At 52.1% G+C, this 12,833-nt stretch overlaps 1 protein-coding gene across 8 annotated transcripts in view; it reads left to right on the forward strand.

Moving 5' to 3' along the window:
• STX8 (syntaxin 8) overlaps positions 1-12,448 on the forward strand; it is a 209,172-nt gene extending 196,724 nt beyond the window's left edge. For 7 of the 8 annotated variants that reach the window (XM_055576550.1, XM_055576549.1, XM_055576560.1 and 4 more), the window contains one exon: positions 12,273-12,448. In XM_055576550.1, coding sequence (XP_055432525.1) covers positions 12,273-12,429 — 157 coding nt within the window. In that variant the 3' untranslated portion in view covers positions 12,430-12,448. The remainder of the gene's footprint in view (positions 1-12,272) is intronic. The other variant, XR_008713070.1, reaches the window with a different exon arrangement.
• The last annotated feature ends 385 nt before the right edge of the window (positions 12,449-12,833 follow it).

Here is a 12,833-nt window from a genome sequence, read left to right on the forward strand (position 1 = left end):
TGATCTCATGGACTGTAATTATAGGATATGTGAATGTAAAAAAGAGTTTGGTCTCCGAGAAGGTATCTTAATGGCGACAGCTATTTCAAGTGGGACCTTGGCCCATTCAGACTAAGGTGCGAGGTGCTGCCCAAGACCGTAGGTGCCCAGGAGCTACGCCTTCGCACTGTGCTTTCAGCGCTCAACCAGTAAAGCAAAATCGTCCTCATGTGACTCTCATATTTTCCCAAATAATTCGAGACACATTATTGTTTCTGCTGATGGTGTCTTTACTGAAGAATCTTAGTTACAAGTAAAAGGAAATGACTCTGGCTCCGTTAGGTTAAAGAACAAGTAACTTATTTGGATGTCGTTGGGTCACCTGAACAAGTAATTTATTTGAATGACATTGGGTCACCTGTGAGGCTCTTTAAGTGTTGGTGGGGCCAGACAAGTCTCAGGAAGAGTTGGAAGACAGCAGCCTACATGTGGGGAGCACCCTTCTGGAGAGTCCCCTGGACTGTGGCTGAGCCCCACCTCTGTCCATCCAAACTCACAAAGTTCCTGGAGAAACAAGCCTCGTTGTCTTCATACGGGCTTCACTACTAGACCTGCCAACTGTGACCGTAGGGACAGGGTCAAGGTGAACAGACGTGGCCGCTGCCTCCTCCACTGCCAGAGATGTGTTCTTTCGAGGTTTGGGACTCTGAGACTCAGTTCAGATCTACCACCCAGTAGCCTTGTGCATCTTGGTCAAATGATTTGCTTTAAACAAAACAGAACAGACGGGTAAGCGTCTGGTGTGTTGAGAAAGCATGCCGCAGATGGCCAGTCCTCCCTGCCTGTCTCTACCTGAGCCAGAACTTTGGCCTGAGCGCCTTCCTGTCACCTTGCTCATCGTCCCTAATTAACCCCAGGTGATGCTTCCTGGCTCACAGGGCCCAAACGAAGGGGTGAGTAACGGTGAATCCACAGCCTGGCCGGAGCCATCCAGAAATTGTCTGACACTTTGTCAAGAGGAAACTGTCAGAACAAGATATCCATAACTAAGCTCATGACGGTTGTGCTTGGAGACACTTGAATTTCTGCCAGACTCCAGCCAGAGTTCCATTCCCAGGGGTGACGTGCAGCACGGTGAGGGGATATTGCTCAGCAAATATTGATGCGCCAGGGAATTGGCATTCAATTACTGACTTGACAACTCATCATAAGCTGCCTTGGACAGCTGATATGAAGGATTACCTAGTCACAATTGGATCCTGTTGTTGAATTGCGGCGATCGCCAGGCTGAACTTATTTCAGGGAAGGGAAATGAATGACACTTTAAGAACACAGATGGAGACTAGCAACCAGTCAGCACTCTCTGTGCAGGAAGCAGCACTAATGGCTGGGTTTTCACACACTTCCTCCAAGGAATGGTGTCTTCTGTGGGATGTTTTGTTTTTGTTTGGGGGAGGTGGGGATGGGTTTGATTTTCCGCCTCTCCCATGAGGCCTGTATCTTCACCCCATCGCACCTGGCCCACAGTAGGCACTCGGTACATTGTGTGGAGTGTGGTTCTGGTGTGGGTCAGTCTAATGCCCTGGGGCACATCTTAGCCAGGGCAGTGCCCTCAGTCAGGGCACTTGACCAATACGTCTGGCCCCTCCATCGGAACCTCGTTTGCCCTGGGCCAGTGCCGTGAGCTCTCAGGTCCTCACACTGGGGCTCTGTGGGCCGAGGGTCAGCTCACCATCCGGCGGCTGTGACAGGGCTGCCTGACCTCCAGCAAGGCCCTGGTTCCTGGAGCCCAGACTCCGGGAGCCTGCCTTTCGCTCGGCCTCGGTCCAGCTCCTCTGCCCCGTCTCGCGCAGTCTTAATTCCTTTTAATTTCCTGTTTCTAGGCAAGTCCTTTTTTCCTCGCCTCCCACCCCCAACCCCTCCCAGGTCACCCTCCCTGCTTCCTGCTGAGAACCACGCTGTCTCTGGCCCCCAGATGTCCCCCGCACCACCCTCCCCTCCCCCAGTCTGCAGAGTTGCTTCCTGGTGAGTTTTTCTGTTTACACAGAGGAGGACTTCCTGTCCACATTGAAACAGGGTGCCCGCTGGGGCGGGGGTGATGCTCCCCATGAGGTGGACCGTCAGAGCACAGGAGTGAGTAGCCAGCATCACATCAGCACAGATCCAGCCCAGCCACACTCGGGGACACCAGGCTCATCCCTCCAGAGACTCACTCCAAAGAAGACCCCAAAGCCTCAACCTCAGGGCACCTTCCAGAATGGAGTCAGTACCAGCATGTGCCAGCCCCCGCCCCCAAGGTGGGGGGCTGGGAATGTCACGTGACCCTCCCACAGCCTGGGTTGTGTCACCTCTGTCAGCCCCGGGGACCAGAGGTGTGGGGCAGCCGGCTCACACAGGCCAGCACGGGGCCGGGCTGGGGTCTGCAGGTCCTCCCGGTGCTCTGCACCTGGAGCCTAAGCTGTGACCTTGTCTGAGGCCAGACACTCATCCAGTCGATGTGACGTGAAGCCACGGGAACGTTAAGATCCGTGTGATTTCAGTCAGAACCAAAGCATAGGCACATTCCAAGCCTGTTCTTTGCCTTCAGATGTGTTTCTTGGTGTTTCTAGAGGGGCTGGGCCGTCACTTCTGGGTCCCAAGCCCCGACTTTTCGCTCCTTCACCCCCTGGACCTCCATGGGCCCCCAGGCCCCCCCCTCCCCACCTGACGCTCCATCCCAGCCAGTCCTGTGACTGCTCCTGCCCTCCTGGGCTCTCAGAAGGGCCACACGAGGCAGATCACCCCTGAGCCCCCACTTTCTCACCCAGAAACGGGGGAAAGTTATTGCTCTGGTCAGCTCATTGCCCAAAGGTGAGAATACGACTGGGATGTGAGCACTGGAGAGCTTTCAGAGCATGTGTGCCCCATGGCAGAACGGGAGCCCTGACATTTGCACGTCTTGTCTCGCTGTCGTGGTCATGGTCGTCGCCATCGCGAGTAGCCCCTGAGTCCCACTCTGCCCATCCTCCCTTGTGGTCGGGCGCATCCCCGATGCCAGGCACACCTGCCCGGTGCCCTTTGGGTTTGCTTTCACCGTCTCCCTCTGCCGCCTGCAGCTCCGTCCTCAGCACGCCCCTGCCCTGCCCTTCCCCAAAGGCCTTTCCCATTTCGCTTTTCCACGGCTTCTCTCACCTGGTGTCCACTTGGCTGGGCTCCGCCTGCTTTCTGACCTCAGCTAGCGCCTCGCCCAGCACAGCTGCCCTTCCTGCGGCTAATAACCGCCATGGGTGCTGCCAGATATTCCACTCTGAGCATCCAGCCTTTCCTGGATGCCCGTCATCACCGCTGGGCCTCGGCTAGGATCAGGCTATTACTCAGCTAAATGCCACCCAGGTGTTCCCCTGTTTTTGCGCCTCTTCCTTCTCCTCCGGAGTGAGTGACGTTTGATTCCTGTCGTTAAGCCGAAAGGCCGGCTCGCTCATCTGCCGCACACAAGGCATCTTTCTCGGGCCGTGGGTCACACAAGGAGTCGAGATTACTGTCACCATAGCTGCCATTTATGGAGTGCCAGTTATGATCTCGAGGTTTTATATACTTCTTTTTATTGAATCCTTACAGCAAGCCTATGAAGTTGATACTTTCAGGCTTGTTCTGCAGATGGTGGACCCGAACTCAGTGTCAAGTAGCTTTCCCAGCATTTCATAGCTGGAAAGTGGGCGTGCTGGAAGTCAGGTCTCCCTGGCTCCCCAAACCAGTGCCCCTTCCATCCACGGTCCTTGCTTTTGGAGAGCCTGTGACCTAGGGAAAGAAGTGTTAACAAGTAAGATAAGAATTGAAAGATGGAGGCCAGTCGGTGGAGAGCAGTGGTCTGGCTCTGAGCGCATCTCTGACTTCAGGGAGGTGGGGGTCTCTGTGGGTGGAGAGGTCTTCATGGAGAAGTGGAATCCGGGCTGGGGTGAGAAAGGGCTGGGGGTGCACACAGAGGGGCAGGAGGGTGAGGAGGAGGGATGGGAGGTCTGGTGAGGAGATGCGGGGAGCCCATGAGAGTTTCGGAGGAAGGTCTCCCCAACAGAGAAAGGGAAGTGCCAGGACAGAACAAAACCAAATTCAGCACATCAGAAGTGACTTCTGCACAGTATTCTGATGAAAGCGCAGTTTGGAGAGAATTCAGATGGGGGACTGAGGTGTGAAACAGATTCAGGAGCAGGCAGGCCAGTCTTCCCACTATGTCTGGGCAGACCCAGGCCCCCACGGTGGTTTCTCCCAGCCCAGCCGAGCTGCCAGGTGGGTCGGAGAAAGGCGGCTCATGCCCACACCCCGTGGCCAATGAGGAAGGCAGACACAGCTCCTGAGTGGGCAGGTCTGGGCCAAGGGGTGAGCGCGAGGGGAACTGCCACGCTTCAGGCCTTCAGCCTGAAAATCAGAATGTCAGTACGTTCACCATCTCTGTACTGTGTCTACTCTTTTCGTAGCTTATTTGCCTAGTAACAGGATTAAAGGGGATATTTACATGAACTTTTGAAAACAAATATCCAGTTTTGTCTTTCCTCCTGCTTATTCCTCACCCCCAACTCAAGAGGCTGCTGCAAAAAAAAAAAAAAAAAAGCCTGTTTGATCAGTGAGAACCCACTGGTTAATCCATAAGCAAATGTCACCTATTGGGGGAGGGGACAACTAGAGGAGTCCTCCATAAATGTCCTCTGTGAATCTTCAGTGGCTGCATGAGGGCTGTTTGAGGCCTGATCCTTCCCGCGAGAAGAACAAAGCAAATCGGATAAGATTCGTTTTGGTTCCAACCAACCAACCACAGCCAGCAGCCAGTATGGCTTTCCTTGTGATGAGCAAGAACCAGATAAAAAGACTTCCAGATAAAATTGGCCTTTGCAGCCCCTCCACCTCCTGCACGTCTCCCCTCTATTCCCGCATCCTCTCCCCTCCAATGGCTCCCCACCCCCATGCTGATCACTTGGGTTTTCTTGCAGTTTCCTCAGAGCATGTGTGCTCAGTCGCTCAGTCATATCTGATTCTTTTGGGACCCCATGGACTGTAAGCCCACCAGTCTCCTCTGTCCATGGGATTTCCTAGGCAAGAATACTGGAGTGCGTTGCCGCTTCCTCCTCCAGGGGATCGTCCCCACCCAGGGATCAAACCCGCATTGGCAGGTGGATTGACCACTGCGCCACCCGGGAAGCCCTTCCTAAGGGGAGAACTGACCAGCCCAAGGGCCTGCTCCCGCTGTCTCAAGAAAAGCCAGACTCCACACCCCGCCTGTCCTCGTCCTCCTCATCAATAAGCACTCGGAGCCGTTGCCCTCGCTCCACTGTGGCAGAGGTGTTGGCCTCACAGCTGCCATAGTTTGCTGGTTTCCAGTGTTTCACTAGGAAAAAACCATGGCCCCTAAATCCCGATGAACAATCTCCAGCAAACACTGCACTGTTCCTGAGAGACCGTGTTTCATATCCTTTCCTCGTCTGCAAAGGACTTTTTCTCACATCTTTTTGGTAATTGCCATGAGCTGGACTTGTAAATATTAGATGTGGTTGAGTAATACTCATCTGGTGAACTGACCAGAGGAAACGGACTTTTTTTTCCACTCTTGGAATTCTGGCACCCCAGGCCTGCCCCCCAAAAAGGGGCACTTGGGGATTGGCAGGGAAAGTCTGCCTCTCCTGGTGCCGGCAGGCCCCGCGCGGGGCGGAGTGACGTGTGGGCAGAGGCTCCCGGCGCCCGCAGCCTCGCCAGGTGTTCCTGTGCCGGGCTCAGGGGCAAAGAGCGTTCATTGTTTCGGAAACTGGCAGGTTCCCAGAAGTTCCGCTGTCTTTCCTCGGTCTGAAATGTCAAACATTTCCTCAGCGGGGTGGGGGATGGATGACGGGACCCCCTCAGGTTCGAGCCCTGCTCTGAGATGAGAGAAGGGAGTTCTGTCTCTCACATGTGGCTGAACGCTGTTCCCGTCCTTCCCGTGGCCGGTGGCCAGCGGTGGCTCAGCCTCCCTCGTCCTCTGAACTGGATCCTCCTTCCTACATCTGAAGTGTTGGGGGCTCCCCCCTGCCTTTGTCTTTAAGAAGTAGCAGCCTCTCTAATGTTCTGCATGGTGGTGGTGGTGGCAGCGGCGAGTTTGCTAACAATGCCTTTTGGTGATACTTCCTGACGTTTCTGTAGATGAAACATGTCTGGGATTTGCTTCCAAAAAATACACCAGGGGAGGGTACGGGTGAGAGATGCACCGGGGGAGTGTATAGGTGAAACCAGGTGGGCCTCAGATTGACCCTTGATAAAGCCAAGCAATGAGTTCATCACAGTTCCATGGACTCTTCTGTCTGTTCTTATGTTTGCTTCAGTTTTCCCACTATAAAAAATTATAAGAAGGAAGAAAGGGGGAAAAACGAAGAAACCCTTTATCGCGATTTTTCAGCCCAAAGACATCTGGGCCTGTCTCTCTGATGAACCCTGTGCTGTATCTGGGATCAGGATCCCTCTGGACAGGCCCTGCTGGTGCAGGAATAGGGTAAGAGCATGGCCGAGGGGGTCCCTGCCCCCTGGATTCCAGTCCCAGGTCTTCCTCTCACCAGCTTTGGGGCCTTGGGTGACAGAGTAAGCCTCCCAGAACCTCAGCCTCCTCATAGAAAACAGAGATGAGAATTACCTGTTGCTGAGACTCTAGCGAGGCCACCTGGCTGGCCCACGGGAATAATCCATGCACGCCATGGCCCAGCTCTCCCTGGCTTTCCAGAGAGACTCCATTCAAGGAAGGTGCCAGAGTTGTGTCCGCATTCCAGAAAAGCCCGAGTCCTTAAAGAGAAAGCATTGCAGCGATAAGGTTTGTAAATATCTACTCTTTGACCCCAAAGAATCCACGAGGCTGCAGTTGGCTTATGACTGTCACTCGCCACCTTAGAATGACTTCCTCCATCGACCCTGGGGGCACCCCAGTTTACTTAAGCCTGCTGGAAGCCTCTTATCCGGAGGAGCCCTGTTTTGCTCTGAAAGGGTTGGACATGTCAGCATCTTATTTGTCGTTGCTCTCCAAGCCCCCCTTTTCATCTTTGGATTAGAACCCAGTGTATCACGTCTTATCGAGTTGCGATCTATGATGTCAGCTGGCGAAGCCCGTTTTCTTTCTTCGCGGGCCTTGGGGAACCTTGTCGCACCTGTCCTGTGGCACCATCTGTAGAACCCGGTTTCTGTGAGAAAGTGGCAGCTGACAGAGGAATCGCTGTGTTGGTGATGGTTCTGACAGCTCCCGCCCTCTGCTCCTGCCGCGCTGTGAACCATCTCCAAGGCCCCGGGGACAGGCTCTCCTCCACCCTCCTGGTGTGGCTGCAGGGTTTGCCATTGGGGTCGAGCATCTTTGGGAGTTTGTCTCTTGGCCTCCTTGACACATCTTCCCAGCTCCTCTCTCCCTGTTGTCTGTCCCTTCGGTGTCCTTCTCATTGGCTCTTCTTGTTCCTTCCAGATACTCAATGCATTTATTCCTTTTTTAAAAAATATTTAGTTGTTCTTCAGTTGCTCAGTCATGTCCAACTCTTTGTAACCCTGTGGACTGCAGCATTCCAGGCTTCTCTGCCCTTCACCATCTCTTAGAGTTTGCTCAAATTCATGTCTGTTGAGTTGATGATGCCATCCAACTATCTCATCCTTTGTCACCCCTTCTTCTCCTGCCCTCAGTCTTTCCCAGCATCAGAGTCTTTTCCAATGAGTCGGCTCTTCGCATCAGGTGGCCAAAGTTTTGGAGCTTCAGCTTCAGCATCAGTCCTTCCAATGACTATTCGGGGTTGATTTCCTTTAGGGTGGATTGATTTGATCTCCTTGCAGTCCAAGGGACTCTCAAGAGGCTTCTCCAGCACCACAATACGAAAGCATCAATTCTTCAGTGCTTAGCCTTCTTTATGGTCCAACTCTCACATCCATACATGACTAGTGGAAAACTATAGCTTTGACTAGACAGACCTTTGTCAGCAAAGTGATGTCTCTGCTTTTTAATATGCTGTCTAGGTTTGTCATAGCTTGTCTTCCCAGAAGCAAGTGTCTTTTAGTTTCGTGGAAATACTTATTTATTTGTCTGTGCTGGGTCTTCATTGTGGCATGCAGGATCTTTAGTAGTGGCATGTGGGATCTAGTTCCCTCACCTGGGATTGAACCCAGGCTGCCTGCATTGGGAGCGCAGAGTCCTAGCCACCGGACCACCAGGGAGGTCCCCATTCATTTATAGAAAGAAGAACATCTTGTGCCTCTTTCGTGTGCCAGGCACTGGGGACGTGGTGGTGAACCCACTGGGCAAAGGCCCTGCCATGGATGCTCCCGTGGTGATGGCGGAGGCAAAGAGTAACTAACCGAGGACCTAAATCATAGTTTAAGAAGGTTCACTGCAGAGACAGAGGACAAGGTCCACTGCAGGTCATGAAGTAGTTCCTCAAGGCCCAGAAACTGATGCTGAGTTTTGGAAGATGAGCAGGGATTCACTAGGCCAGGGGTGCCGGGAGAGAGTGCCCTCAGGACGGCAGGGGTCCAGGCCGGGAGGCAGGGCACAGGGCCCGTGGGAGGACCGGAGACCAGGGTGGCCCGAGGACAGGTGCAGGGTGTGGCTTCAGGGGTCCCAGGGCAGATGGCCCAGGGCCTTCAAACACCATGAAGTGTGTGGATTTTAAGCCATTAGACAGTTTTGAGCCAGGAAGCAGCCTGATCTGATTTCCATTCCGGTTCACTCAAGGGGAAAGGATCAGGTAAAAGGAGCAGCAGGTCAGTTCCCGCAGTGACCCAAGCAGGAGATGCTGGTGACGACGGATGCCCGAGGCCGCTCCCCTTGGACTGCAGGCTTCATGCGTGGAAACTCAAACCAGATGTGTGCTTTCTCCTTCCCAGCCCGTTATTGTTCTTGACTCCTCGGTCCTCATCGCTTGTTCTGCTTTACCCATAACCACCCTGATTTAAAAATTCGGGGCCATTTGTGAGCCTCTCCTCTGGGCCATCGCAGCCTCAGCCCAGCCCAGAGCCACAGGGGCAGCCTCTCAGCCCACGTGGCCTCCCAGCTCCGATCCTGGATGAGTGTTGGTGGCATGGCTTCTTCCTCAGCTACCACTCAGCCCATTTTCTCCTCTTTCCTCAAAAAATGCAGTCCTCCCCCTCATCTTCAGGATGAGCCTGGGCTTGGGAGGGCCAGCAATTGTCCTGCCACTTCCCATCGGTCTGTCTGCTTCCTCCATTTCCATTATTTTTTAAGGAAAGACATTGTACAGTATAAACCTTTTTCCCAGCCAAGAAGTAGTGGGATTCCTGCCCAAGTGGAGGCTTTGGTCAACCTGAAGATGTTTCTGGAGGGAGAAATGAATGAAAAAAAGTGTTCTTCTGGTTCTGGCAAGATGAACTGAGATAATAGTCACATATATGTACATATGTACACACACCCACCCACCCTTGCTACAAGCATCTTGAAATGCTAGATGAACTATTACACCACCCCCTCAAGTGTTAATGGATTACTGCATTTATTAATACAACGAAGAAAGGAAATGCACAGATGAAAGAAGTGGAGAGAGAGCCAGAGCCCAGCCCCTGAGGTCATCGTCGGCCGCAGTGACAGAGAGCAGGGTCCGCAGATACCGTAAAAGGCCAGACAGTAAGCGCGCTGGGCTTCGCAGACCCCAGACAGTGCGTCACATCTCCTGTTTCTCTTTTGACAACCCCTTCAAAATATGAAAACCATTCTTAGCTCATGGGTTGTACAAAAACAGGCCACAAGCCAGATATGGCCCATGGGCCACAGTTTGCAGACCCCTGACATCGAGGCTTGGGTTTTATGAAGACAGGAGGAAAAAAAATCATAGATCCTCAAGAGGAGGTGCTCTCCTCTTGGTTCATTGGAGAAAGAAGGCGTGTTAGAAAAAGTGCACCCGCTGTCACAGGGAGGTGACAGGAAAGCTTGCCGTGAACTTGTTACTCCTTCCTCAGTATTTAAAACCATGAGCATGCTGTGCTTACTTGGGTTGGTTTTAAAATTTACTGAGCCTGAATTACATCGAGCCCTGGGCACCTGTGGATAGAATTCAGGGAGTCCATGGGCTTGGATGGGAAAACATTCTTATCTTCACAGACCTCTGATTGAGCTTTGCCATTTCTTTTCTTCAATTAAGAAGGTAGGCAGCAAACCATAGCAGGACTAATCGTGCTTGCGATTTTGCCACTCACAGAAATCACAAATGTTTTCACACCAAAATATAGTACATGTATCATTGTCAGAGGAACCCGGTGGGCTACATACAGTCCATGGGGTCTCATGAGTCAGACACAACTTAACAACTAAAACCACCACCGCCATCATTGTCTCAGACTTTTTAAGAAGTGCATTTTGATAAGCTTGTTTCAGTAAAATTGGAAATCTTAAATCACTTCTAAATAATCATTGGGCCAAAGAAGACATTGTTGAAAATTGTTAAATGTTTAGAATTTAGAGGGAATTCCCTGGTGGTTCCGTGATTAAGACTCCGTGCTTCCACTGCAGGGGACACGGGTTTGAGCTCTGCCTGGAGAACTAAGATGCCACATGCCACCCAGGGCAGCAAATAAATAAATAATAGAACTTAGAAACTAGCAACAATGAAATTATTTTATATCGAAACTTGTAGGTTTAGAATGGTACTATTTAGAGGAAAGTGGAAAATGAATTAACTTTCAAGTAAAGAAGTTCAAGAAAAAAAAACCAACAAACTACATCCAAAGAAAGTCTGAATTGTAGGATTAATAAAAGTAAATGGAGAAATTAATAAATGAGAAGTGATCAGCAAAGTCAAACTTGTTCTCGGAAGAGGTTCATAAAAAGGCTCATTTGTGGCAAGGTTGGGGGGGGAGGGAAATGCACAACCAGGCGATGTGAGAAATAAAAAGGACTGAGACAGGTGTCATGCTAAAATTATAGGAGAATCTAATGAATAGCCTTATGCCAGTAATTTTGGATACTCAGGAAAAAATGGACAATTTCCCCAAAAAATACAATTTAACAACAGCAACTCAAGAAGAGAGCAGAATTCCCCTCCATGGGGAGCTGCCCAAGTATGACACGAGTGTTGAAAACATACTGAGCAGCTATTCAGTCCTTTGTCCGTTCAACGGTTGTGTGTGGAAATAAATGGCAGTGAATGAAATAATCGGAGCTCCCCACAGTATGTCCATTTTGCCCAGTGGGACTTGCTACAATGATGGAGATGTCTGTCCTGTATTGTTTTTGTCCAGTAGAGTAGCCATCGGCCACATGTGGCTCTTTAGCTCCTGAAGCCAGATGTGGCCAGTGGTTATCTAGTTAATAAGATCAAGAGCATGTTAGTGGCTTCCTAGGAGAGAATAAGTTGCTGAACCCTCGGAACCCTGACCTTTGCCAAAACAGCTCCTCAGCCTGCGGTGGGCGGTCCTGGTGGGCCAAACGGCCACGTGACCCCTGACTCCCCAGTGGTTTGTAGAGCGTTTTCTCTGTCTCATCTCATCTGCTCCTCACTCCCCTCTCGGAGCCTCGGCGGCTCGCGGACCCTTCGTTCCTCGGCGCCTGCCCTGTCACAGCCGCGCCGTGTCTCTGGCGTGCCACCGCCATGCTGGCCTCCAGGGTGAAGAAAGCACCCATTGCCCGCGGGAGAAGTCAGCATGGAAGGTGCTGAGGGCGTCGGGTAAATGGGCTGAGTCCTCCTGGCCCCTTGCTCTTCATTTGCTTTGAAGGAATAGGCAGTGGTAGGTCCAGATGTGTGAACCAAGGGAGGCGGGGTGGCCTTGGCTGGACGCAGGGAGCAGACTGGCCGGGAGTACATTGTGGTCCCCAGACAAAAAGTTGAAGTAAAACTAGAGAATATTAATATTAAAAAAAAAAGCAGAGGTCCCTCTCTCAGAATTCTTTCCAGATGAAAGACATAAGTTTCTTCAGCCCAAGAAGAAAAGGCCAAGCTGTGTGGATGGGGAGAAAATGGATTCTAGAGTCAGTATTTCTTTGTGAACTCTAAAGCCCTTTGCTTTATCACACCCTCATTAATGAGGACACAAAACATGGCCAAGTTGCACACAGAAGCCTGAGCAAGGGGGGCTGAAAGGGGAGGCCCCACCCGGTGAGGAGCACGGGCACTTGGCTGGCACAACTCTTCAAGTGATGAGATGGCAGCCCTTTGGGGTCCCTGGAGCCTCTCCCTCCTACCTGTGAAGCCAGAGGCTGCTGACACCCCTGACACACACTGAGGCTCCCTGGAGAACCGCCCCGCTGTCTCAGAAAATACTTGATGGGAGAGGTGAGGCTCTGCTGGTGGAAAGCATTACAGGGGGTCTTGTACGCTTCTGTTTTTCAGGGATGATAATGGTGATTTTACTGCTGCTCGTGGCCATCGTGGTAGTTGCAGTCTGGCCGACCAAGTAGTGGCCTTCAAGGGACCACCAACCAGGACACTTGCCAGAGATGGAGTAAAGCCGAGCTTCCTCTTGGTACCCAAAAGCCGCTCTCAATAAATTCCCCCAAAGTTCTGACCTCGCCGTGCATTGCTTCAGCAAAAACAAAGCGGGTGGTGCCTCTGCTGAGGTATCGAGCAGAATGGCTCTTTGGGGTTCTGCCTTGGTCATTGGGGTGCTAGCCCAAGGTCCCTCAGAGGTCACTGCCCCTTGGCTGCCAGTGGATTCCGGCCACCCCTTCAGTGTCGTGGGCCACCTGTGGGATGATGCTGAATTCCAACTGAATTCTTGGCAGTTTTTTAACCTGGCGTGTCTGGTCTGCTCTGGGCAGTCACATGCCCACATGGGAGACCAGTGAGCAGCCAAGGCCACATGTGTCTTGGAGGGAGGAAGGAGCAGGCAGGGCTCTGTGTAACTGCCCCCCTTCCCCCTCAAGCTTGCCACTCCTAGTGGTGAAGTGTCTG

This window comes from Bubalus kerabau, chromosome 4, assembly GCF_029407905.1.
Source record: "Bubalus kerabau isolate K-KA32 ecotype Philippines breed swamp buffalo chromosome 4, PCC_UOA_SB_1v2, whole genome shotgun sequence".
NCBI classification, from domain to species: Eukaryota; Metazoa; Chordata; class Mammalia; order Artiodactyla; family Bovidae; genus Bubalus; species Bubalus kerabau.